General features: G+C 41.0%; 1 protein-coding gene across 2 annotated transcripts; it reads right to left on the bottom strand.

Annotated features, from left to right (window-relative positions):
* Positions 1–4150: 4150 nt before the first annotated feature.
* Positions 4151–26309, bottom strand: CUL4B (cullin 4B). 2 transcript variants are annotated; one of them, XM_065729675.1, is made up of 21 exons: positions 26237–26309; positions 25027–25536; positions 22309–22424; positions 18693–18796; positions 17225–17294; positions 16683–16756; positions 15541–15703; positions 15356–15445; positions 14989–15071; positions 13886–13953; positions 13083–13201; positions 12362–12554; positions 11249–11353; positions 10886–10996; positions 10060–10145; positions 9193–9300; positions 8923–9036; positions 8180–8285; positions 7933–8105; positions 7225–7377; positions 4151–6352 (listed from the first exon to the last, which is right to left on the bottom strand). In XM_065729675.1, the coding sequence occupies exons 1-21, from the start codon at positions 26247–26249 to the stop codon at positions 6257–6259; spliced, it is 2655 nt and encodes an 884-aa protein (XP_065585747.1). In that variant the 5' UTR covers positions 26250–26309; the 3' UTR covers positions 4151–6256. The 2 variants fall into 2 exon arrangements, with proteins under 2 accessions (XP_065585747.1, XP_065585748.1); XM_065729676.1 differs by lacking the exons at positions 4151–6352; positions 7225–7377; positions 8180–8285; positions 26237–26309 and having other exon boundaries at positions 7996–8105; positions 25027–25738.
* Between the last annotated feature and the right edge of the window lie 646 nt (positions 26310–26955).

The following is a 26955-nucleotide window of genomic DNA, read 5'->3' as shown; positions in this document are numbered from 1 at the left end:
ACTTCAGTAGTGTAAGATCCAACTCCTGTGGTCAGCTGTTTAACAATAGAGGCCCAAGGGATTGTGACTGTAATGCAGAAAAATGCCTTCCCTTTTGCTTAGAGTAAGAAATGATTTTGCATTTAGCATGGTCTCGGGATCCCCTGACGGCTGTCAAGATGATCCTGTTTTCCCAAGACACTCCTTCCATTTTCTGCTGGATTTGAACATGAGGATTGGGATGTTTCTGTACAACAGCGCGTTTTTACTGCATGTTTGACATCACTAATTTGAACAGGGTACTGCTGTGCACAGAACACAGATCTGCAGCATGTTCTGATTTTACGGTCAGGAACAGGTTCATAAATTCAAGGCTAACTTCAGATAGGCTGTGCTGTGGCCTTCGCTCACAACACATGCCTGATGCCCAGCACGTGTGACTCCTTCACCTGGTTGGATGTGACCTCTGTAATCAGACTTCTTTTAATCCAAAGACCTGCAAAAGGCGACGGATGTCGGAAGCAAAGTGCTCGGTGCTTAATGAAGCACTGAGAATCCCAATGCTTCTCATCTGCGGGGCGGAGTACGACTTACAAAGGTAACACAGAGAACACCAAGGACACGCAGGACGTTGCTGCTTTATTCCTATTGTTTGTAGGGGTACTGATGCTCACGGGAGTTCTCGTGCAGCCACACTTTTTGTGCTGTGCAGAGGAGACCTGGGCACCTGCATGGAGCACGGCGTTGCCTGGCAGAGCCTGGCAGCGGAGGGCTTGGTTGGATAGGGCTGTTAGTGGGGAAGCGTGAACACAGCTCCGCACAACCGCTTTCTATTTGAACGGCGTGAAAGCTGCGCTTCCCTCCCGCTCCGGGCAGATGGCGGTGTTTCTGAGCTGCCGCTTTTCTGGAGGAGGAGGAGGTGGGAAACCAAACCATTAAATGCTGCTGGGCCAGCAAACTGCTGAGTCAAGACTGGGGCAATCACGTGTAATGCCAAAAAAAGAAACCTTTGTGCTGAGGTGAAGGGATCAGAGAGCAGGCTGCAGGGCTTCCTGCGGGAGCCCGTTGGGGGCTCATGCTGTGCCACAGCTGGAAAAACACATACCCAGCAGAGGCAGAGGACTGGAGGCGGCACTGGGCCACAGGCGTATTACACAAGCATGCTCAAGTCATTTTAACCGTGTGCTGGCTGGGGTATTCTCCCTGTAAGCAGACTTCTGGAAGCAAGGAGCGTGGTCAGCAGGTCCTGATCAGCAGGTCCAGATCAGCAGGTCCTGATCAGCAGGTCCTCGGCTGTCCCGCTGCATGCAGGCCCATAAGATGTGACACCAGGTTTGCAGTACCTGGTGATGCCCAGGAGCAGCCCAGCTGCTGCAGGTTGTGACATGCATCACAGTGATGGGCGGTTGGGCAGCTGGGCTAATGAGCAGATGAGGCTTGTGCACTTTGTGAGCGATGCCAAGTTGCCAGAGTTAGATCTGTGCCATGTGGTAAAAAAGACATCTGTTTTTCAGTAGGTAGGCTTGTAGCAGCTAGGCAGAAAAATATCAGTACCCAGAAATTTGTATTTTTAGCTACATATAGGCTGAGCTTCTGGGGATACACATCAGCTTTGGAGCAGAAACTGCTTTGTGAAGATGCTCTGCTTCACACCAGGTGCCTCCCATTTCCGCTGTTACAAAAGTGTGTTGACAGTAACTTGTTTGGAGAGGCTTTATACACGCGAGCAGAGAGGTGGAAATTGCATGACTTAGCTGTTATGTTTTGGGATGTTTTACTGCAGGGCTACAGCACTCCCCAGTGACCCAGCACACCAACATGGCCTCTCTGCAGCCAGCTCTTGGTCACACTTCACATCCAGCCCTGAGCCAATGCCTTCCTGTGCCTCGTCCCGAGCAGAACTCGTGTAGGCAGCAGCAGCTATCCCACTTGGGTCTGCCATGCTCTTTTTGAGCTGGGACCTTGGGAATAAAAAGCAAGAGACGAGGTGATGCAGAGTGGCAGCAGCACAGCCCTCTGCTCACAGAATGGGCTGCCTGCAGCCTACACACCCAGCCCAGCTCCACGTGGGCTGTGCTCATCAGGTGGAGCAGAACTTCAAGGCTCACCTTGCTTTGAAAGGACAGCTTTTCACAGTACCTGCACGGTATCCCTGTTTTTCTCCAACTCTAAAATAGAGGGGCTTCAAGCTGACAAACGGCCGCGTGATTCAAGGAGTTAAGCTGAAGAACACTCATCGCTAAAAGCATAATGTCTGCTACTTTCCCTAAGCATAACCAGGCTTTAGTTATGGCATTGCCACATGCTGCTTGATTGTGGATAGCTTTGGAAGTTTCTTCTTCAGCTGGTCACAAAATCCTGTGGGGTTGTGGAGAAGGTAGGAGATTGGAAACGTCCTCTTGAGGTAGAAGCTGTCAGTGGAAAGCCACGCCACGCATCTGTCTGCACACCGTAACTGACCAGGACACCTGAGAGCAGCAGCAGCACTCCCTGCTGTGTGTGCTGTGCAGCACTGCCCGGCCCAGGAACACCTTAGGATTGCCCTGCAGCAGTGCTGGGAGGAATCACCGCTTCCTCTCCTGCACTTCAAACCTTTTCTGCAGAAGCAGTGAACGGCAATAATTCAGGAATGGAAGCTGCTTGGAAAACTCATGGGATCTTAACCATCGAATGCAAAGGGAACTCCTGGGATTCGGGTAGCAAACAAGTACTGTGCTAGCAGAGCACAAGCTGAGCATTTGGAAGGAGCCACAAACCTGAGAAGCCCAACGTGCTGCAGTTCAAGGAAGAAGGCATTTTACACGAGAGTTTATCAACACAAAACTGTTTAATATTTATTAAATGACACAAAATACCTAGATAACAGACTCACTCTCTGAAAGGACATGTATTTACATTATTTACCAACTTTAAGAAAGACTCTCTGTACCCATATCAGACTTGTTATGAAACATTAAAAAGGTTTTGCTGCTTTTTGCACCAACGGATGCAGCGGTGACACATGCCCTGCTCGCAAGTCTGCAGCAACTCTGAACTTTTTGATGCAGTGAAAAAGCACAATTTTGTATTCTGGCAGCCAAGTGAAGAGGCTTCTGAGAAGTAAGAGGGTGAGCTGTTTTCTTCTTCCCACTCCAGACATACTCTGAAGAATTGTCATACAAAAAGTATATTACATTTTCGAATGCTGCTGTACTCTTACAATTTTAGTGTAACTTTCCAAAGAAAATATTCTCCCTACTGTATGAAACCACTAAAAACCAACCCAGCAAAGTGGTATTTGGACATGGCTGTAGGTGCACTGCTTCTTTTCCAAAGAAAGAAAGCATCAGGGCAGATGATATGCTTAGGAAAAATCACCCAGCTGACTGATAAGAAAAGAGACCGAAATATGAAGCACGGCTAAAGCAACTTCATTTGCTAGGGATTTTTTTTTTTGTTTTTGTTTTCCTTTTTATTAACTATTTACTTTGGCACCTTTGTGTAAACTATAGAACAAAACAATGTTTACGACACATCTGCAATTACAGCATTTAAACAAAATGGTCACTTTTTAAACCAGCCAAGACAAAAAAATATTCCATTTACGGGTATAAAGATTAAAAAACTTAAAATATATATTTCTAAGAATAAACTGCAATTTCTTATGAACAAGGTGCTATAAACTGCATGCAAGAGTCAAGATTAAAAATGTGTGGCCAAACAGGCGAGCTGTGTTATAGCCAAATGAGCAGTGGTCCGAGCCCACGTGTTGTTTTCATACAGAGATAGATATGGCTCAATAGGCAGGCACGTGATCCCAGCAAGAGGTTGCAGAGTTGTACGGCCAGACAAGGAATCTTGGCTGCAGCTTTGTCATTAATGAGGAATGAGTGAGACCTCAGAGATGAACAAGTTCTCAGGGAAAAGCCATGAAGCATGAGAAGCCTCCTCCCCTCCCCCTCGCTCCTCTACTCAGCCCAGTCAGCGTTCTCACTGCCTGCTCTTTGGGTTGCTTTAACTGGATTGCCACCTGGGGCTGCCTCGGATCGCCCAAGCTTATGAGAGAGAGCTGAGCACATCTTTTATGCTGAAGTGGATGGGATAAAAATGAAACGGACCCCTGGACCTGCTGGTTAGCCTGACTGATTGCAACAAGCTTGTCTAATGAGGGAGGATTTCACCAGAATAGGGATTCTTTTTAATGTGTGATGGTGTTTGATTTGCTACAACCAAGTGAACGGACCCAGTTCAACAGCAGTTTTCATGATCTCCTGTTTCCCAAAGAGTTAAGTTTTATGCTCCTTCTCCATAATACCTTTTTAAAAGGAATCTTTTATTGGCTAAAAATACAAAACATGTACAAGAAAAAGGAACATTGAATGGAAAACACAGAAGGAATTTTTTTTTTAGGGGGCATTCTTTACTCCCCAGTGAACTTCCATTTTAAATAATACTTGAAGACTTGCCTCTGTCTGCAGGAGCAATCTTCAAGTTTCTTGCCAAATAATTCCATTAACGTTTTTCTTAGAGGCAGTGGTGGTCCTGGATGCCTACCAATAGTTATGCTGCAACAGTGTCGGAGGTTAAGGCAGATTTTCTGCAGATCATGTAAAGAACTGTATTGTAGTTACCAGAGGGTGACAGTAAATAGTTCAGTAGGAAAAAAAAATAACCACCTGCTTCATCTTTCAACTGAGGATTGCGTACAAAAAAAGCCTGAGAAAACACACAGCTGAAGAAATTACAGAATTAAACAGTGGACCAAAGAAGCAGCAAGGATGGGACGTGTCAGATACCAAACAAACACACACACGCACCCTGTCTCACATGTAGGCCCCTGAAAATGGGATCACAGTGATAAAAGTTACGGATCATAGAGCTCTAAGTTATACTGCCACTAAAAAGAAAGTAACATCTTGCTGTCAGGAAATATCTGCTATTCCCCAGGACTGTTAGTGCCTGAACAAAGATGAGGTTTTTCATTGTGCTCTGCAACACAGCTGACTGTAGGTCTAAAGTTTGGCTGTAAGGAAGAACTGTTACATAGAGGAGTTGCCTTTTCTGCTGACATTTTTTTTACCCCATGTGTTCCTGGCATACTGCTATAGCAATAAAAAACACAACCTGTTGAAAAAAACTCTACATTCAAGTGACTTATTCTCCCATGTCTTATCGAGATGTAAAGAATGCTCTCTGGTCACCTAAGAAGTTTTAGATGCCTTACAGCAACACTTAACTATCTTTCTGTATGAGAGGTAGGCTTCTGGGTTCTCGGAGGCCTGCCACATCTAGGGCTGAGTTCTTAAAGCTTTAAGTTAAAGCAATCCAAAGCAGGGCAGACTTGTCAGTGCCCTGTCTAAACCTTGAGGTTTGTTCAAGTTCAGAATGTTGCAAAGCAAAACAAGTATTAAAATTAATTTGTAGTTTTTGTTCTTATAGCTTTACCACAAGAACAGTGTGGCTTTTCATATATACCTTTAAATAAAGTCTCTTTTGTAGAGTATTGCTGCCAAGAGGTGAAGGCCTCCTACCCATGTCCAGTAAAAACTGTCACTTTTGTTTCCTTTATGGCTGTTTTATGCTTAAAATTCCCAAAGGTGAACACTAAATCTTACAGGCAAGCCATATAAATACAAATCTCAACTTGTTTTGTTGTAGCAGTTATTTAAGACTGATATTTGTGTACATATGCCCACACTACAAACTTTTATAAATCATTTTATATTGGTACCATTTTGTCTTAACTGCAACCAAGAACATATTCCACTAGATCAGCAATAAGCATAGCTTGGCTTATTCCCCATTCCCCCTCCCCTCGAGAAAAATCCTCGTGTGGGTATCATCCAAACCAATAGTATGTTGCTAACTGAAATGCATTCTGTACAGTAAATTAAAAGTTTGCATGCAGTTTAAGCATTTTAAAGGCTTATTTTCTTATATTAACCTTTTGTTTCCATTGAAAGGTGTGAAAGACATCTGTCATATCAAGGGACTCTTCTCTTCAGACCCAGAGACAAATGGAATTACGAAGACCAGTTACTTTCTTGCAGCTTCCTGCACATCTTACTAAATAACATGCAAAGAGTTCAACAGCATTCTTCTTAAAATGTAAATAGTACTCTTTAAATGGGCATGTTAACCACTGAAAGAAGTCCACTCTGCTATACTCCTCCATTACACTGCTTTCATTCAGTCATCGGTAGTATAAAAAGTCAATTAACGGGATTAACAGGCTAGTTTATCCACTGGCAATTGCGTATGACACCAAGTGTGCAGTAAAACAAAGGCCAACATATGTTTATGCAATATAGTTGTATTGATTTGGGTTTTCTTTATCTCTTTCCATGTAGTCTCTGTCAATTAAGGATTCTATTCTCTTCTTAAGGTCAGCAGGCTGTAAATTAAAGCGGATGTCAGCATTATTATTTTGTAGTCAGTGCTTCTCCATTCTACCCAAGGCAAATATCCATGCTGTTTGAGATGACCAAACAAATTATAACTTACATTTCTCAACACATCAAAGCTTCTTAAACCTTGCAGTGTGCAATTAAAGAGTAACAAAATCAGACAGAATGCACTGTACATCTGAGCTCGGATGTTATATCACTGTTGTTTGGAAAGCAGTCTGCATTCGTGCACAGGGAGCTATTCTCCCTCATACTGCACCCGTGGGTCACTTTAACCTCGAGACACTCACCAGCATGTACCTTTCATTCCATATACTTTTCTTTTGTACATTAATGTCATCCGTTTGCAGGCCAGTTTGACATGGTACTGTGACAACTGAGGCAGGGGACCCAGGGGCCCACACCCCGGGGAAGAGGAAGGGGAAAAGGGAAAAACACTGTGCTCACTGGTTACTGATATATTAATGAGCATCAACTAAATTAAGTCAAGGATCAAGATTACTCTTGCATATCTGAACCATTTTTCCCCTTTGTCTCATGACTGCATTGCCACGACACTTAACAAATTGAAGAACAACATGCAAACAAAGGACGGTTTAACTTGACCATTACTATAGCAAACGCCCAGTTCTGAAAACCTTTACTACATTGTGCTGACCATCTAAATGCCAGAAGTAATATCCAGATGAATTAATGAAGCTGGCACTTTAAAAATCCTGAAATTATGTATTTTTTGTCCCTCCTATCAGGAAAGAGGATGCACTTTTCAAGTAGAAGCACTATTTAACTAAGGACAGGTCAAGAAATGCGATGTGAGGTAACACATTCTTAAAACAAACAAAAGAATTCAGCACTATACCTTCACTGGGAATTTAAGCTGGTTGTAGACCTCTGACACCAGCAGGTTATGACTCAGTGTTTTTCGCATCTTCATGATCCTTACAATAGCGGCGTCAATCTGGTACTGCCGGTCCTGGAACACTCTCTCTGTAGTGCTTGCCTGCTCCTCGACCTGATGGATGCATTCAAAAGGATTTGCAAAGAGAACACCAGAACTGTTGAATCCATTCTTCTTCATATCTAAGACAAGTCTTACTATTTAGTGAGACACTAGAAGACCTACTGTACATAATCTCTGGATATAAATCCCACAAAATATCAAAGTCCACTGTCTGAGGACTTTGATATCTTTGACATTTGACTCCACTGTCTGGGAGTAAAACCTCTGCACAAATGTGACACTGGCTGGCAAATTCACAGTGAATGTTTCTATGTTCCTAAGTCAGTAAAGCTGTAGGGAATGATTAAAGGTGAACAGAGCATTCACTACTCTGAACCTCTGCTAATCAACCTTACTGATGTCAAGGATGTTTGATATCTAAGTTAGCACAGAAGCTCCTGTTTAAATCTCCACTATTAAGTCTGTGCTATCATCCAAAATATCTGTGTAATATACCATTACATGTGTTACAGCTGAGAGGAACAAAGTTTGTAAAAGGGCAAGCAACAAGAAACTTAACCTGAGAATCAAAGACTTAGAGTACTAGAAAAAACAACAGAAATGTACCGTTTCTTTCATCTGAATTTGGTTGATTTTTATCCTGAACAGCTTATGTCTGAAATCATCATTGCATGTGAATTTATCACCATCTTCCACATCTTTTCCTTTGGGGCTCTTAGTCAGTACTCTAGCTTTGCCACAAGCCAGAGACTGAAGTGTCCTTCTCAGCTCTCCATCCTCTAAAGCAGAAACAAGTTGTTTAGTATTTTCACTCAAGAACACACTTGAAGCAGTCAGTGTTTTTAGTACCAACCTATCCCGGTGGCTTGCTTTATCTCCTCTAGACTGAACTCCTCTCCTTCATTAAACATGAGCAGCACTAATGTCTGGAACAAGGAGACCTGAAGTTCTTTTTTGCCCTGTCACAGAGGAAAGAACAGACATCATTAGGCTGTTTTGGTTTTTTTTTTGGGATCACTTCACTCCTTTGTGCCAATTATTTTACTGACAGGATGCATTGCTCCTTATTCGCTTCAGAATAAGGAAGAATAAAAGTTATTGATCTCCTCATGTTTACTATGAAATGCAAAATGAGACAGGTCAGATTAGACTACTATAGCCACTGGCAAAATCTGCTAATGTATGTATCAACTTAAGACAAATTCAAATCCAAATTGTGCTTAAAATTACAATTTGAAAGATCTTTAATCAGAAGTGTAACGCAATGCAAGTTTAAAAACATAGTTGGTATTACTATCTCTGTAATAACTAAGTTGGATAATACATGTTTTATCATTAACATTATGAACAATAAAACTAGTGAACGTTCCCAGCTTAAGGGAAATTTTCCCGAGCTATATTCATGACCATGGAGAAACGATAAAGGAGAATACTTGGAAGCTCTCTAAAAACTGCTGTGTTCTCCCAAAACTTGCTTTTAATGGAAATGTTTCTATGTTTGCCATCAGAGAACAAAAAGCATCTCCATATATTCCTAAGGCACACTCATATTTGGATCTGGCAAAGCCATAGGAATAAGAGAAACAAGATGCTCACCTCTTTGAATTCTGCTTTTAGCACACAGTGTCCTAGAGTTGACTGCCACTGAAGTTTCCTACCACTGTGTTTTCCTAAGTAAAAGGTTTTGAAAATCTCCTGCAGTTTTACCATCTAAAAAATAGAAGAAAAAAACCATACCATGAAACAAAGACACAATTTCTACTTTAAAAGCACACTGCTCTGCAGTCAAGTAAGACAAGTTGCAGATGATGTCAAGGTGCACTTCTGTTAGATTGCTATTTGGTATAGTGTGTGTATATTCATTACCTCTGGGGGCAGGTGGACCTCCATAGGCACGTAGGTTGGCCAGTAACCCATAGTCAAGATATTCACTGTTAGTTCAATATTGCCAGGTACATTCTGATTTTGCATATACTGCAGAAAGAAACACATGGGAGATAAAACAACGTTTGTTACATGTGTTTTCAGCAGAACTGAAAAGCCAGCTAGAACAGGTAATAACCCTGGGATGCCTTTGCTACATAAATCACAGGTTATGCAGAAGAAAATCAGAGTAAGAAAAAGTGCTTTTCTGGTGTTCTAAATGTGCTTTACAGGAAGCTAATAACAAGAGTGCTTTAGCATGCTGATGCTAAGATGCACATAGTTATATGTGAATTGAGGAAAATAAGTTGAACTTCGCTTCAAAGTATAGAACTGCCATGAGTACTGCCTAGAGGCATCACTACCTGCTTAAATGAGTAAACTTAGGAGACAGCCCCACCACATCAGTGTTATTAACTGGCATTAAGTTCAAAATTCTTCTTTCATTACATTTCTTTTCACTTTTTTTCCCCCTTTTTAAAACAACTTCTTCCATTTTTTTTCCTGCTTGATTAATCAAGAAAAGCACTAATAAACTCAGCAACATTTTCAAAAAGCACAGAAACAAAGAAATTAACTCCCTCTGATTTTCCATAGGGACTGCTTTCCCTGACAGATTTTTGTGCACTCCCTTTGAAAGCAATCGCTTCCATTACAGACAACTGGAATAATCCAAAAGGAGCTTAACTCAAATTACAATAGAAATGTTCACAACTAAAGACATTCTGCCCTCTCTTACTAGATTTTTTGAGAACACCTCACTCAAAAAACAAGTAAATGAAGGAGCCATGGCAGGCTTTCCAGCAATACCTGTTTAAATTGTATCATTATGTCTTTTGAAAGCTCCATGTCTTTAAACATTCCTTCAAGTTTGCTGGTGAAGGCAGCTCCACATTCTATTAAAAAAAGAAATAAAAAATTATTCAATTCTTAAAAGTAATTTTTCAAATACTATGGAGTAGTTATTCTACAACAGAATGCATATTGAAGCAGGATGACCTATTTCATCAAGTGTTGTTATATAAAGACCTGGATTTAATTAAGATAATCAGGATACAAACAACAGGGGTGTGGGAATGTTTTAGAGTGGCTGTTACTTCGCAACCCGATTTCTTTTCCGACTTGGAATACAGACCATTCTTCCTCCACCAGCAATTTGTCACTCAGACTTTTATTTCAGTCCTAATGAAATAAGGACTATTATTAGCTTCCTGCCAAACTATCTCAATGGTGGAACAAGTCACTGAGTTGTAAAAATTCCTGCTTCTACCACCCAGAGACTCTGTTCTAAAGCAACGAAGACTAGACTACAAAACTGCCAGTCCACAGCCTCACGCTTCTGACCTCAGATGTAGTACATCATAAGAGAAGCCATCATCAAGTTCTCTGAACATATCCCTGATAAACTCTACATGGAATGTCAACTTCCCACAGGCCAAAATACAGAACCAACTTCAAACTGTTGGGTTTTGGCTATTATTGATACAATTACTAAAACTGAAGCAAATGATTCTCCTCAAAAATCAACAAAAGATTTTTGCTCTCATATAGAGAAGGAAATAGAAACAGTACTTCTGAGCACTCCCATCAGAATGGCTACTTACAAAAGAAAGCTGGAAGAACTGTAGATATTTACCATGTTTGAGTTTGGAAAGCATAGATTTTTCAGCATCTACTGAAGCACTCTTCCCAACTAATAGTCTCTTTGCTAGATCTTTTTTATAGAAGGCCTCGAACACATCTTTTCCTGTAAGAGATGAGATTTGACAGTGATCACAAAACACTGGCAGCTTTTATACAAACATTTTTGCTATTTAGGGGCCTAATTCAAAGCTCATTAAAGCCAAAAAGGACCTCGACATTCATATTTCAACATAGGAAGCTTAACACATACTCATTAAACAGCACTACACTTAAAAATACAGACTGCAAAAGTGAATTCAGAGTATCTTTATGTTGCTGATTAAACAACTGTATCCACACAAAAAAGAACACTTACCATATATGAATCTAAATATGATCATAATTTTATCCAGCATTTTTTCAAGTTCTTCATCAGTAGCTTCCTTGTTGCCTGCCCGAAGCTTTGAATCTACGTATTTAGCTAAAAGAAAGTTAAAAAATAAGTTTAGCACACATTCAGTGTCACAATGAAACAGTATCTTAAATTTTTTATCTATCTAATATCATTAAATCTTTTGGAAATTAAAGGATTTTGAAGTTGCTTTACTCACAGCTAGCTGCAGATATCACAAAGTTATAAAGCATTCAAGTCTAATCTATTGTCAGATAAGCAATTACTGCATCTTTAGTAGTGTTAAATAAGAATTTTATGCACGTGTGAAATTCTGGTTTGTATTACAGTCTCGGTGTAAAAAGCTAATATTGCTATACATTAACATGGCTGTAATATTAAAGGTCATGAGGAAAAAAAAGAAATACATAAACTAGTATTTAAATGTGTTGGCTATGCCACCCAATTTCTGTAACAGATTACAGTCTAACTTGCAATCATTTGGTAACAATGTGAAAAAGAAGGGCAGAAAGCATCAGGCCACAAGCCTGAGAGCACAGCAGGCAGCAAAGCAAGTAGTAGGCACCATCCAGGAAAACCATTAAGGTATTTCCAATTGCAGAGAGCTAGACACATACCACACAAAGATGTAAGCAACCTTTTTGGTAAGCTACAGAGGCTCTGTCTCCAAGGAGACGATGAACACAATGCATTGCCATCTCTCTCCACTTTCATACGTAAAAACAAATACCTATGTGCAGCCCCTAACTGCTCTCTGGATGTGATGATTAGAGTTACATAAGCTTCTGAGAAAGTCAAAATTACTAGCAGTATTCTCAAAGCTGGAAGCCAGTCAATTTCTGGAATGCCTTCACTTTTCTATAACCTTGCCAATTAAGTGAGTAAAGCTTAGTGGCATCCTGTGAAAGAATTCACCAGCATAACAAAGTATGAGAAATCCCACAGTCTGAGGATGCACTGTGTGTTGTGCCTTAACACACAATTCCATCACACCACACCTCCTTAAAAGCTGCAGTGGCAACTTCCTCATGCCCCTCCCACCAAATTCTCCCATTGGAAGAGATAGAAGCAAAATACCTATGAGTTCAGCTGGCTTATTTGGTCTTTTGTTAATGAATGTTTCAAAGGCTTCTTTCATGGCATTTACAAACTTCTCATTCTTGAGAAAGCAAACATCAATAATATGGTCAACCTTATCTTTAAAATCAAGCAGTTCTTGGACCATGGTTTTGTCTTTTTCTGGGTTAATTACTATGGTGCTACCAAATGCCTGCAAAATAAAACATACCTTTCAACCAGCCTGAACAATGAACACAAATGACAACATTTCTGAAGCTTAAGTTATCTTTGTAACATTTTGGTTTTGATATTCACATTAAGTTGCACTAATACAACAGAAGAAACAGCATTATAAATGAATTACTACATAATCACTCTCAGACCTTGTATGTAGATTCAAAACCAAATTAACAAATTCAGAACTTTTTTTTTGACAGTAAATTTTAGAAGGGTAATGAGAGAAATGTTCTGTCCGTATCAAAAAACACACTGGCAAAATATAGCTACCTCCCACAACTACTTATAAACAAAACAAAAACTTCTAGTTTGTTTACAGTTTGGCAATTCATCAGTTGATACTTTCATCCATACGAGCTGAACAATTACCATACTTTACCCAGTAGAGTTTGAAGGTCATACATTAAATGTTTCCCAGCAAGTATTCTTTTATACTTACAGAGATGCAATAGTTTCACTCAACTATCTAATTCCATCAACAGCAGAGTTCTAGAAACAGTACCTTTATGTACTCAATCCAGTGCTGCAAGAGAACTTGCACTCCACCTCTCACACGACTGAATAACTGATACAGAAGGGACAGGTCTTGAATTCGGTTTTCATCCAGAAGGTGGTTTAAACCTGCAAACAAGAGAATTGTACAAGGGAAAAACCTACAGTCATTCAAAGAGAGCACAGTTTATAGCTACAGTAAGGGAACTCTTCAGCAATAATATTTCTTATCGCTTAGTGCGTGGGCTGGTTCATTTATTTATTTATTTTTACTATTTCTCTCCTTGGTTTGAAAAACTATCCAGCTAACAGAAATCCAGTGAAATGCAGAATGGCTACATGAACTGATTCTTAGGCCAGTTCACCTAACACACCACCTTTGCTTGCTTCTGTTTTACTATTCCCTTAAAATCTGAGTTTATGCTCTACTGATCAGTAGGAAAGGTTTCTTGGCAATCACAGCTGAAAAAAATTTAGAGATGTTTGAAGGCAAGCAGCTTCAAGAAATAGCTTCATCTTTCACTTCTAAGTTTTTGGCAAAAGGCCTGACATCCAACAGAAAGGCTCTAAGTAGCTGGGCAGATACTAAACACTTGATATTCCTCTGAACAAAGAATCTGTCCCAGATGTTCTAGAAGATGCTCACACATTTCTTTCATCCAGAATCTAGCCAGCAAAGGGCATTACAAAATGCTGTAGCTTGTGTCCTCCCCCAGCACCTGAATCTGTAGTTGTTTTTTTTTCCCTCCCAGTACAGGAACTGAAAGCCCCAAGCAATAATTAGAAACATTTCCATAAAGAAGAAAAGATTACCTTTCTGGAGAATAGCTGTTAAATGTTCACCTAGAAGTTGCTTTTCCACAGTAGCAATTAGTGGCTTCCTATAGAAGAAAATGTTTAGAATTACTTCTCTTTTTTCCCTAGAACTGACAATTTTAAATCCGCTTTTTGACACGATGTTAACTAGTTATTAGGTATGCTCTTACTATCTGCAGCCAACGACCTAAAATGAGTATATACATATTTATCCTTTCCCCTTCTCAGTAAAAGTCTTTTTTTCCCTGTCTGTTGACTGAGGAATTCTCACATTAAGCATACAGTGACTTCTAGGCAGCTAGACAATGATTCCACCAGTGAAGAAGTTGAGCAAGAAGTCTATCAAAGAATGCAACTTTTTCTGCTTTGTGGGAGATTTGCCTTGGGAGTAGGAAATAAAGACATCTCATGAGGTATTCAAAGAAAATAAGAAGCTGGCCGCTGATAATGGTGTGGAAGAAGGAAGCCACTAAATGAGTGGAAGTTTTAACAGCTTAAGGAAGTAAGAAACCAAAATTTAAGTTGGTAGCAGTAAAGCACCCTCCTCACTGAAATCCTCTGTACCTGCTGTTTGAGAAATTGCTAATACTTGCTCATAGCTTTGTTACAATGGTGACCACAGCAGCCACAGCTTTATGTTAGAAGGACACTTCTGCCCTACAGCAACAAGTTCCACTTGGTTTATAGTTAGGGGCAGGATTTCCTCAAAACGATTGAGGAGTGACATCAGTCAGTATCTCACACTCCATAACAAACATGCAAATATTCCTGGGCAAACATCAAAAGGTTTTTACTTGACAATTCTCAAGTAAAATTGGCCCTATCTTTTTCAAGTAAGATAACAGCTGATTATTTGCATCTCAGGAAGAAGTTTAGAGTGGGAGCTGCAGCCTCTACTTCTCCACGCAGATACCAACAATGTTTATATTAAAATTAACACTGACTTTAAAAAAAAAAAGGGTATCAGATGTGTCAACCAAGACAGTACTTTATCATAACCAAGAAATTTTGGTCAACAAGAAGCATTTGATAGTCAATAACTGAAATAAGCTGATGGCTCTCAACGGAAGAGCCAAACCAAGCAGAGATACTGCACTTACTGTGTGCTCTGATCCAAGTAGGTGATTATCCTGTCTGCTTCTTCTTCCAAGCGCTTGTTGACATGGTGAAGATATTCTGGAACCTGAAAACGCCAGCATAGTTTTGTATATTTTAAAAATCAAGAGAGGAAAAAAATTGGAAATGTTGGAATATTGGTTGACAGCAACAACAGATCCAGTTCTAAGGAGCAATCATCAGCACTCTGTCTGGAGGCAACTCCAAGTGAATTTGATTTTTCAGATGATGATAAAACATACAAGGCACTTTATGGCCAATTACATTACATGTAAAGCAGCAGAAAGTTCCTCTCCCTGAAAAATGCTCCATTATTAGGTATAACAAAATATCATTAAGCATTCAAAATACCTCTCGTTCCTGCATAAGCCTCTGTCCTTCTGCTGCATACAGACGGTTTGTCTCTTCCAAGAATCTATGCTCAAAAGAATCTTGATAGATCTAGGGAAACAATACGACAATCCATGGTAAAGCTTACTAAACACTGAATTAAAACAATAAATGTCTTATTCTTAAGTTAACTCAAGTTTACTCACCTGCAAGTCAGAAAGCATGCTTAGGAGGCTCCGCAGTAAGCTCCTATCAATAGCCTCACCATTTCTTTCCCTCTCAATTAACAGAAGAATGCCATCAATAGTTTTGTTCTGAACCTTCTGATCACTGATTATATGAGTCCTGAACAATTCTAGCCCCATATCCCTAAAAAGGAAATAAAAACTATTCAATAAATTGCGTAAGAATCAGCTCTAAATAGTCCATTAATAAAACATGATCTAGATCTAAGAGAGCCCAACAAGTTACTCCAAATTCCTCATTCCTTTGCCCCCAAATCACTTAAGATGAACAAACACATACATACTGAAATAAATTATGATAAAGCACTAGCGGTAACCTATAGATTTTGAAGACTAACACATACATTTTTCCCAAATAACCACCAAACTTTTGCAGCATTTTTATTTTTTACTTGGGAGATGAGAGGAAACTGAGTGAGCAGCAGCCTTCACTAAGAAAGAAGACTATCATCCTGGGCCTCACTGCCACACTTAAGCTGCTGGACAATATTCCTTTTTGTCCATCACTTCCTAACCTCTAATTCTCTTTGTCAGATCTGAGAAGAACTCGGTGATTTGAAAGACAAGAAAGGATCACAGCTTTAGGCATCCCAGTTCAAATGTTTCATGAATTTGGAAATGCATTCTGGACTCTTCTAGAAAATTCAGGCCCTCCATCCACCATTCCTCTATTCCATGGTGAAGTAATTTGGGTCATTTAGCTCCCAGTTAAGAGCCAAATGCAGTATGGTAATGGCACTGCAGGGTATTTGCTTTATTAGAAAACAAAAGGGAAAATAATTCGCTTTCCTTTTAGGTAACTTTTCCCCTTCAAAACATGTTCAAAGAATTAATTACTACATGTGTTAAAAGCAATAACCAGACAAGCCAAGCCCTGGCACTTCTATTGTTGAACATGTCCTTTCCTTTTTACAGTGCAAACTGGATGCTGATATCTAATTAGCTGCAATTTCCTATCACAGTTATTCTAAAAGAATCCGCATGTTATGGAGATTAAAAACACAAGGAGAAAGTATATATCCACCACCTAATTTACAGGTAAGTACTTCACCAGATACAGGATAATTTAAAATAACCCTCATCATTATTCTTTGTGCCCTTACCAAATAGATGGCAGCATTGAATTCTGAAGTACGTAAGTTCGGTCCAAGAACAAAAAAATACTTCTAATCATAATCTGGTATGAGAAGAAATTAAAAAAAAGCCACAATTATTTCACTCTTGAAACTGAAGAGCAAAACAAATCATGCTCAGTGACAACAACAACAAAGAAATCCCCACGTGAGGTTTCAGGCAGTTTGTTCAGAGTGTGCTGCCAATCCCAGAGAGACATTCAATGTGACACTCAGCATTCTTCTCTAGAAAAGAATAGCTTCTTTCATAATAGGTAGAAATAGAAAAAGGTTTGCATGGAAATAACTGCTCCGAGTCGTGCTGCCCCCCCCGCTCCAATGTCACACCATATCAAGAAATACACTACTGCATTTCCAAGACTTCATTTCTAATGTGCAAGATATTTCACAAAGAAGCCTTATCAGAATGTAAGGCAATGTCCCAGAGGCACAGTGTGTTTGCAAAGGAACAGAATTAAGTAAAGCATCAGTTGGACTAGTAAACTGCTTTTCCTCATGAAGAAAAAACTTACCATTTGTCTGCAGTGATCCTGCCAACATTTGTCTATTTTCTTTAGAAAAAGAACACTATCCAATGAATCCATGAAGAAATCATTAAGAAAATTATGATTAATAGGTTGCATTAGCATTGAATTTAACTTCTTTTTTTTAATAAACAACAGCACAACAAACTCTCCTATTCCCAAATAAAACCACCTCATTCCTTTCAAGTTGTTTATTTTTAATGAAGCCTGTAGTGTAAACACATTTTCAATGACAAAACAAAACCTGAACACTTGTGAACATTTTGTCCAACGCTCCATCCTGGTGGGGACATGTGCAGAGAACACTAAAAACTCACACACTTGAAACCCCAATAATCCACAGCATGTGTAAGTTGCTCCAAAAGTAATGCCTCCTATTTACTTCCATGGAAACAAGAAGAAAGAGCACACTTACACTAGCTGATAGAGCAAAGCCTCAACTACAAGACACTGTTTGTTAACAGCCACCACACCACTAGCTCTGCATTTTCACCAGCCATGAAGAACAGGCTGCATGCCATGCTCATAACCACCTGCACCAGCAGAGGGGACCCGTCACCACTCCTGCAATGCCCCACACAGACCTCACTGTGCTCGCAGACACTGTTTGGTCTCCATCAACGTTCAGCAAGCATCAATGAATGTCAATCGGTGCCATTTTTTCTACATGGAGGAATTCAGTTCCACCTCTTTGATCCATATGCACTTCCACAATAGATACCATTCTGTCACAGTGCCCCTCTGCTGCCATCTGTCACATGGCCACACAACATAACGAGACATGGGTGGGAAGGTTCAGCTTCTATTCTCATCCCATCACCTTCATAAAATAGGAAGCATTACTTTTAGAGCATCCTTCCTATGTAAGAGCCCACCACTGCATGCAGGTACTGTAACTTCAGCTCACATTAATACATAACATTAGCAGATAGAATTTGTCCCCAAAATTCTACTTGTCTGCAGCTTGCAGCATAATTCTGGTACCAAACAAAACCCACTTAACACTATCTCATCTGATGCAACTCCAGACTCCAGCAGATAAAGCATTCTGATCTTCAGAACCAGCACCACCACATCTCCCCATACGAGTCAGATAACAGGAGACAGGAACTAGCTGCTCCAACTTCCCTATCTGCCTGAAGAAGGCAATCTGAGCGCATGATACATTGAACAGCCTTTGAAGTCTTACTCTGAAGTCTGATTTGAACTGCTATAAAAGGTCAAAATGTTTCCTAAGTACCAAAGAAACTTCCTCAACAAGTTTGCAGATGGTTACAGATATAAAGGAACTAGAAGTGCTCTTTGTGAGGTCCTACAAAAACCCAGCAGACCCAACTATGCAAAAACCAGGAATTCAGCTCACCATAGCTCAGTGTCATGAACTACTTAGAGAAATCCATCGCTACATACTGTCAGGTAAAAACATTTTGGCTTTCAACAGTTAAAAAAAGGATATTCTCTGAACTGGTGAATTTGTGCTTTAATGTGGTCTTCACAGATTTGTCTCAATTGTTTGTACAAGTTTGCCGAAATCTTGTAGGAGCAGAGATTTTCAACAGCCTGAAATAAAGAGAAAGAAGGAAAGAAAATAAAGAGTAAGAAGTCTGTCTTTACTTTCACGTGTGGCTTTACAAGGAAAAAAAGACACAGGATTCCTCTGCTTCTCACCATCTTCTGGCTGTAATGCTTAACAGTTGCATGCCAAACACCAGAGATATGTTGCACTGTAATGGTAGTAAGAGACAAAGGAGAGCCCTGCCCTGAGCAGCTTAGAACATAAGGGCTTATTAATTTCAGAGTACAGAGCATACTGATTCCATTACACTGAAGTCCCTACAAATACTTGCTTACAGCTCACACAAACTGTAAGCAGCTAACAGGAACCATTGCAAGCACAGCAACAACAAAAGCAGTTAAATCTGTAATCATTCCTGGGGTACACAGCACTTCTTGCTGCATGCTCTGTAAATATGGGCTCTGTGACACAGCAAAGATGAAACAAAACAAACCACAGCCACCACTGCCAACAGGAAAACCAAACCTGTGTAAGCTCATCAGAAAGAAATGGGTACAGCAAGAATAAGCACAACAATTAAAGCTAAGCCTGCACCTTTCTGAGCACCACAGAAATATGAGCCAGGTATGTGACATCTGAATTAGGATTACTAGAAAAGCCAGAAATTGTTGAAATGCACAGATCTTAGTACTGGTAAACAGCAATAAATTCAACTCATCTTAACACTTGAGGAATCCCAAACAAATACTAAAACAGGAGAACACCTTTTAGATTACAGTTCAGAGACTGTGAAGGATAATAATCTCAACTGTGCTGCAGGAGCCATGGGGGCAGGCTCAACATTAATTCCCAAGTTTTGCTGCTGCTTACAAATGCTATTTCAGAAGGATGATTGAAAGCAGCAAGTTTAATGAGACTGATTAAAATTTCACTGAGTGCAATGAGCAGGCTACTTCTCTTGCTTGTTTTGGAGAAGTGAACAGAGAGCAGAAAGACGGACGTTTTCAACTTGCTAGTTGCTTGCACAGCCCCACCAGCCTCACTTCTAACCAGCACTCCAACGTCAACAGCTGTGCTGCTGTACTCCACCAGCACATGAAAGCTCCTGTTCAGCTCAGCTACTGCAGCTGAGCATTCTCCTAACCACTGTCTATCAACCCAAGGGCTATTTAACCACACTGCCACAAATCCTCAGACGACTTGGCCTTTGCACTGCAGACAGAACACATGTATTAACATACATAAGTATACCTTTATTTTTATGTAGTGCTCATATGAAGCTGTGCTTTCCCATTTCTGCATCAGCGTGCACTGGAATACTGAGTACAAAGCTTCTGCATTGGCAACATCCATAAAAATATTTTCATTTGTGACTTCTGCCCAACTTAATGGCATTATGATGATGATTTTATAAGGACAAACTTTAAGAGGACAAGTTTTACAGCGCTGCAACGCTACCACTGATTTTACTGCTGGTGTTACAAAACAAAATTGTGATGTATAAGGAATTCCTGATAACTTCAGTAGCTGTCATTAGAATTACAGAATCATCCAGGTTGGAAAAGACCTTAAAGAGTCCAACCATGACTTAACCACACTACTCTAACAACTCTCCACTAAATCATGTCCCTGAGTACCACATCCAAACGGATTTAAAACACATCCAGGGTGGTGACTCCACCACCTCCCTGGGGAAATTCACCAAACAGTTGTTCTGAATTAGCAGAATCAAACTTTTGATCAAGACATCTGTGTCAAAACATCTGAATCTGTGCTCAAGATGAATTCTGTGTTTTTAATTAGAGGATCCACACCAGGGTTTGTGTTAGGGAAAGCAGGAACAGAAACACTGTCTGATGAGGGAATCTCATACCTTCCCAGAAGTACCATGGTTTATCCAGGAAAAAAAAAGAAACTACAGATATGGTACCAAAGATCTAGATCTTTACTTTCTGGCATTAACAGAAAAGCAACTGTTACCATAAAGCAGAATTCAATTCCATCAAACTTCAGCTACTCTCAACTGTGTGTTCTCTCTCCTGCTCAAGGGGGAACAAAATAAAAGGAAAATTAATAACCCACAAACAAAACCTCAGTGTTTGCTTGGTGACATTTTCTAACACAGACAGGATTTAAGCTGAACAACTCCATTAAAAAAAAAAGCATCTTATTTTGAGGTGTGCAGCAACAACTTCTGCAATTTCCTCCATGCTTGGATAATGCTGTCTGCCAAGGCATATTTGGAATCATATCCATTTACCAAACAGCTCTCCAGAAATGACATTAGTAAGCATTAAAAACACTAGTGACTTCTAATAATTTTAAATTGGGACGTTTTTAGATTTATAAAAACAACAGGAAAAAATCATACTTGATTGCACGCTATTTTCTTGAAAAGTATCTACATTATTACAATGCTAAAATTGAGTCAAAAGAAAAAAAACTTATTGTTTTTGCAAGTACAAGCATCATTAAAAACTAAGACTGTGGCAGAAACCAGGAATCCAAGTGGCAACTTGTAGCAGACAAATGTTGTATTATAAACCTTGCATCTTAAAGCCATTTTGAAAACCCTGAAGTACTTGATTAGCAGTTATTTGCTCTGTTGTTTAGTCTAGAGCAAGTTATTTTAAATACGAGCCAATTCAGTGTTCTGTACTTTGTTATTAGTTTCACTACTGAGTGTTATAACAAAGAAAATAATCTTAAAGGTGCACCGGCCCAAAGAACACAGCCTGGGAGGTTCCAGGCTGCACGAGGAATGCAACTTCTTTTTCTCTCCATGTGTTCCCAAACCTTGTGCAAACAGCACTTCTGTCCTCAGCTTTTCACAAAAAGCAGGCAACTCAAATACAATGTCTATCGAAAAGGGGAGGGAACGGGGAAGAATGGATGCTAAAATGATGAACAGAAGGATATGCATACACACACAGCAGCCAACAAGGCAATAAAAGCTTTAGAAATGAGTGCTTCCCTGTATCTAGCTAAAACAGTAATGCCACTAAAACCATACATTCAGAGTAGGAGAGGAGGAAGAGAAATCTTTTTCAGCTGAACGTGGTAGGGAGAAGTTGAGTTTATAAATAAAATGTGAGATGCAGTTTAGGGCTGATCACTTCCTAGAAGGTTCAGGGTAAAACAGTCAGAGCTGCTGCTGGAAACAAACAAATGTTAATTCTCAGCTGTCAGACACAGTGTTATTACATACAAGCAATCACAGAAAAAACAAACCAAGACAGTACTATATTTACTTATAAAAAGGCAAAGCTAGAAAAATGGTTTTTAAATAAATTACTTATGAGTCTCAATCAGAACTATAAATAATCTTTTTCTTACCTAAACACCACCATTTCAGGATTTTCCTGTTTCTCCTTTAGCAACTACGCACCATAAACCCCAAACCAGTAAATGGAATACAGCTACTTGCCTTATTTACCAAAAAAAGATCGTGTTCCTACAGTACAGTACGTTCAAACAGCAACAGAAAAAGACACCAAAAACCCCCTAAACTATCAAGACAACCTCTCACCTCAACAGTTCTACTTAAAGCACTTACCTGATAGAGCTCCTCTAAGTTGTACTTAATGGAAGTACTGTTCTGGATTGCTTCTACAGCTTCTTTCAGTTTTTGCCAAGTTTCATCTGTGTAGTTTTCAGGCAATTTGGGTTTATCTTGAAAATAAATTATTTTACAGAGTTTGAGAAAGCATTTAATAAGAGCAAAACATTTTACCTTTCACTCGAAGGACAAATTAACTCAGAGAGGAGAAAGCATAGGCTGTACTAGGCTGTACTTCATATATACATGCAAAGAAAGCAATAGGACAAAAACAGTTCCTTCCATTTGAAATGATAACACACTCAAAATCCAGCACAACTCTTCACATATACATCAGCAGCCCTAACAGTCTGCGACCACATTGAAAAATACAAATAAAGCAATTCCAATCAGGTGTCTGTGCAGCATAGAGGAGCACTGACACCCAGGAAGACTGATCTATGTTTGTTACACTCCCTTCTAGGAATGGAACAGTCCAGCTAGAAGAATGAAAAAAAAAAAAGCTGAAAATGATGGATTAAGAGAGATGAAGTTGTGTAGTGTGTATTTTTAATTAAAAATATGAACTCAACACCATATTAATATTTGGAATGAAACTCCCAAGAAATGTGCATAGAAATACTTGTGTGACGTAGGTTTTGTGGTCACAGGGAAAATCTCTGGATTTTGAACTAATCTATTTATATCTTTCTTGGGTTTGGCCAGAGGATATTTGTGAGAGTTAAGGCCCCTTTTAGAGCTCATATAGCTCAAATGTTTGCAGATTTTCCACAGAGGGCCCTGCCACACAGCGCCCACAACAAGACCAAAGAAATTACCAAAGGATGAAAAAGATTACCCGTGGCACATTCTCAGAAAACCATGACTATTTTAAAATTATGTGTTCTCAAGCGAGCTCAACTGACCCCTTTTGTTGTGTCATGGAAGTTCCCAAAAGGAGATGGAAAAAGGAGAAAAATTAGGAAGTCAGATGCACATCCATGTTACCAACAAGTGAAGCTGGCTGTATTCAAAAGGACTTTAGCAAACTTAATGGTAAAAAAAAAAAAAAAAACACAACAAAACACCTCAAAGCTTTATGATTTCTCTTAGGGATACAAAAATCCTATCTCTGTTTTTTTTCCCCCCACTTACATTTCCCTACAGTACTAGCAATATCCCAACACTGACTGTACCATAAGAATCTACAGAGACAACTCACTACAACTGGGTCTTGCTCATTTTCACTCGCCTGTAATGAGTAAGACATTCAGGAGTAAACACCAAGATTCTGAATCTTAGAAAAGTAGTAAAGGATGTGTATTGCTATCACAGACAAAAGCACACTACGATTATTAGTCATCTTGGCATGAAAGTGTACATAAAAACCAGAGATGCAGATTCTCAAGACATCCTTTTTGACAGCAAGACCAACTCACAAGCAATGACGATTGCAGCATCATGCCACCCATGACATGCAGTTAATGTTCAAAATGTGAAAAGCTGCCTTTGAGCAGTGGCATTCATTTCTTGACATCATGCATCCTAAGTATGACGTTTTAAAACGACCAGATCAAAAGATGGTGACATGTCAGTGTAGGAAATGGACTGGAAACATTGGGTGGTCCTTAAAGCTGCACTGGAATGTTACAGTGGCTCAGGTAATCCTAACCCTCACCTTTTGTGCTTTCTCTATAGCACAACTGTATCAACTGCATCTTCAGAAATATGTTTTAAGCTCTTTAAGATCTTTAAAGCCCTCTCTTCCCCTCCCAAACATGTGAAGAAAAATAAAAACAACTCAGGAAAGTGTGTTGCTGGATAACTATAAAAGGGAAGAGCAGGCTAACAAGAAAATCTCACAACATTCAGGTGTTTTTAGGATAAAAACTACAGAATTTCATCTGGGCTCTGTGCCTACACCCACTTCAATTTTGTTCATTAGAATATCATGCAGCATTCACACCAGAAAGCTTCAATTCCCTACTTCAGTTGGTTTCAAATAACAACACTGGAGAAGCTCCATCACATAGGTTGAGAAATTACAAAATAATGTGAATTTGAAAAGAGAAAAGGAAGAGCATATTAGAGTACAAAAGATGTTAAAAAAATAAACAGTAAGTATGGCAGTGATACTGCAAGGAAAGCAAGCTGCAATAGTCTGAGGTACCTACTTGGAAGACAAGTAGGGGAAGCAGAAAGGAAATCTGCCTTAAGAGCTGGATAATCACCTTGGTTTCAACATTTAAAACTAAGCATAAGCAGATTAACCTACAAACAATCAAAATACACGTGAGCAAGATACGTAGATTCAAGTCTATTTTTTTTAAAAAGTGTATTTTGCAGATTTATCACAAACAAGGCTAAAACACATAGGATACCCTGAGTTGGGAATACTGGAAAAGTGTTATCAAACCTTAAAAGTTTGATCAAAGGTGATTTACACACTAATGCATCTCCTTCAACATACAAGACAGGGCCTTCTCCCAAACAGAGTGAAAGCAGTCAGAACAGCGAGCCCAGGAAGGGAAGTCTGGTTCAGGATGTGCACGTGATCAGGCAAAGATGCATCATCAACATAACCCCCCTTTACATAAGTCTAGGAATGTTTACCACAGAAAAGCATTTCCTGTAAAACCTGGAGCTATTTGAAAGCCAACCAGTTTTCATGTTGAAAACAAAACACAAAGCTGAGCATCAGCTCCACAGAGGTTGTGAGGAATTACAGACTGTTACCTTTAAAGTTCTTGATCACTAATTTCTTAGCGGAGCCAGGTTTACTGTTGGCGAAACTGGACACAGTAGAGGAGGCAGCTTTGGTCAGGCCGTTGGCATGGTGCCCTACGGCCACTGAAGAAATTAAAAGGCTTTTATTTTTGAGCTGCTGTTGGTGCTGCTGTTGAGAAGAGGCAGCAGGAGAGGAGGAGGAAGAAGACTCTTCAGCCATCTTCACATCGAGTCCGATAAAATCCAAGGAGTCCTCAAAGCGCAGCTTCTTCTGGAGGTGATGGTTGGAGGAGGCAACTCCTGAGGTGGAGCACGAAGAGGTGGTGATGACCAAGGAAGATGAGGAGGAGTTGTTTTTGGAAGGAGATGAGGAGCAGGAGGAGATGGAGTCGAATTCCTCTCTTTCGGAGTTGCTGTTATTCAACTTTCTCTTCTTGCAGGAGGAGCTGCTGCCGCTACTACCATCAGTGGCAGGCCTGACCTCCTGAGCTGCAGTGGGGGGGTTGGGGGAAGAGAAACCTGTGGGAAACATGAACACACAGAAATGAGCCGGCTGAGGGGCATCAAATCCTGGCGGAATGACAAAGAGAGGGTTTGTGTGTCAGCCTCGGTGTCTCTCAGCAGAGTCCTCCAACTCCTCTCTCCTTATCAGCAAAGCCCCTCGGTATTCCCCCTTCTTCGCTCTCTTATTCCTCGAAGGAATCACCGGATCGCCTCTCTTCACTTTCTCGTTACGACTTTGAATCTTCTCGCGGTTAGCCTCCGTCTCCCGCCGTCACTCCTCCCTCAGTGCAGCGCCTCTCGCCACCCGCGGGCTCTTCTCAGCGCCGCTCCCCGCCACCTCTCCTCTGCCGAGCGGCAGCGGGAAGGCTGAGCGCGGCCCTAGAGCCCCGGCCTCAGAGCCCTCAGCGCAGCCCCCGCCGCCCGCTGCCCACTCCCCGCCCGCCCCTCTCCGGTGCCGGTGCGCTGCCGGGGCGGCCGGGCCCGGGGCTTGTTATTGTCAGTGCAGGCGGGGAGGGAGACTAAAGATGGCGGCGCATCCGCTCGCTGTGCATGCCGGGGCGCGGCTGCCCGACGGGTCCCGCTTCAGCCCCGCGGCCCCTGCGGCGTGACGCTGCCCGGGCGGCTTTCCCTCTCGCCCGCCCCTCCCGCCGCTCCCGCGCGCGGCCCCGCAGCCGCTGTCTCTCTCCGGCCACCGTCCCGCTGCCCTCTGACCTACCGGAAGTGATCATGGTTGCCGGCCGCTCTAACGGCCGCCCGCCGGACAGCCTCACGCGCCGGCGCAGGGCGTGGCGTACGCGGAAGGAGTGGCTTACTTCCCTCGCGGCGCGACCGCTGATGACGTCAACACCATGCGCGGGACTGTGCGCATGCGCGGGGAGCTCCTACGGTGTGAGGTGGGGGGACGGGTCCTGCCGGGCGGGAGCGGGTCGGGCTGTGTGGGGACTGCTGCGATGGCTTTGGCTTTTTCCCGGTGAAACATGGGGCATGGAGACTAAATGTTAATCACGTGCCTGGGTATTGTATCGTGTTATAATCCTTTCCTGTTTTCTTTTAAGGCTGTATACGTTCCTGACTGTGTTTTACTGCTTGAATAAATTACGCCACGTACGCAAGGCTGATTTTACTTTGTATGGCTGCAAAGACTTTGTATAGTGTAGGTATTGCACTTTAAATAGTTGTTAAAGTATTGCAGTTGATTCATTGCTTTGGTATGGAAGAGGAACTCGGGTGGTGATCTGATCTTTCGTGTCCTCTCCTCTACACCGGCAGTAACGTTTCCATTTGGATGTCAGTCTGTCCGGCTGTACAGCGCATGGCTGCATAGAGAACAAATCCATTGCTGGCTGCTTTTCAAAGAGATAAGGAGCAGTACGAACAAGCTCCTTTATTCGTTCTTATCTGTGCTAGGGACAGAATTACCGCGGTCATCACCAC

Source organism: Cyrtonyx montezumae, unplaced genomic scaffold (assembly GCF_038088225.1).
Source record: "Cyrtonyx montezumae isolate F1298 unplaced genomic scaffold, pur_monq_1.0 scaffold_11, whole genome shotgun sequence".
Lineage (NCBI taxonomy): Eukaryota > Metazoa > Chordata > Aves > Galliformes > Odontophoridae > Cyrtonyx > Cyrtonyx montezumae.
The sequence above is the reverse complement of the archived record's forward strand: the minus strand, read 5'-3'. Positions and strand labels throughout refer to the sequence as shown.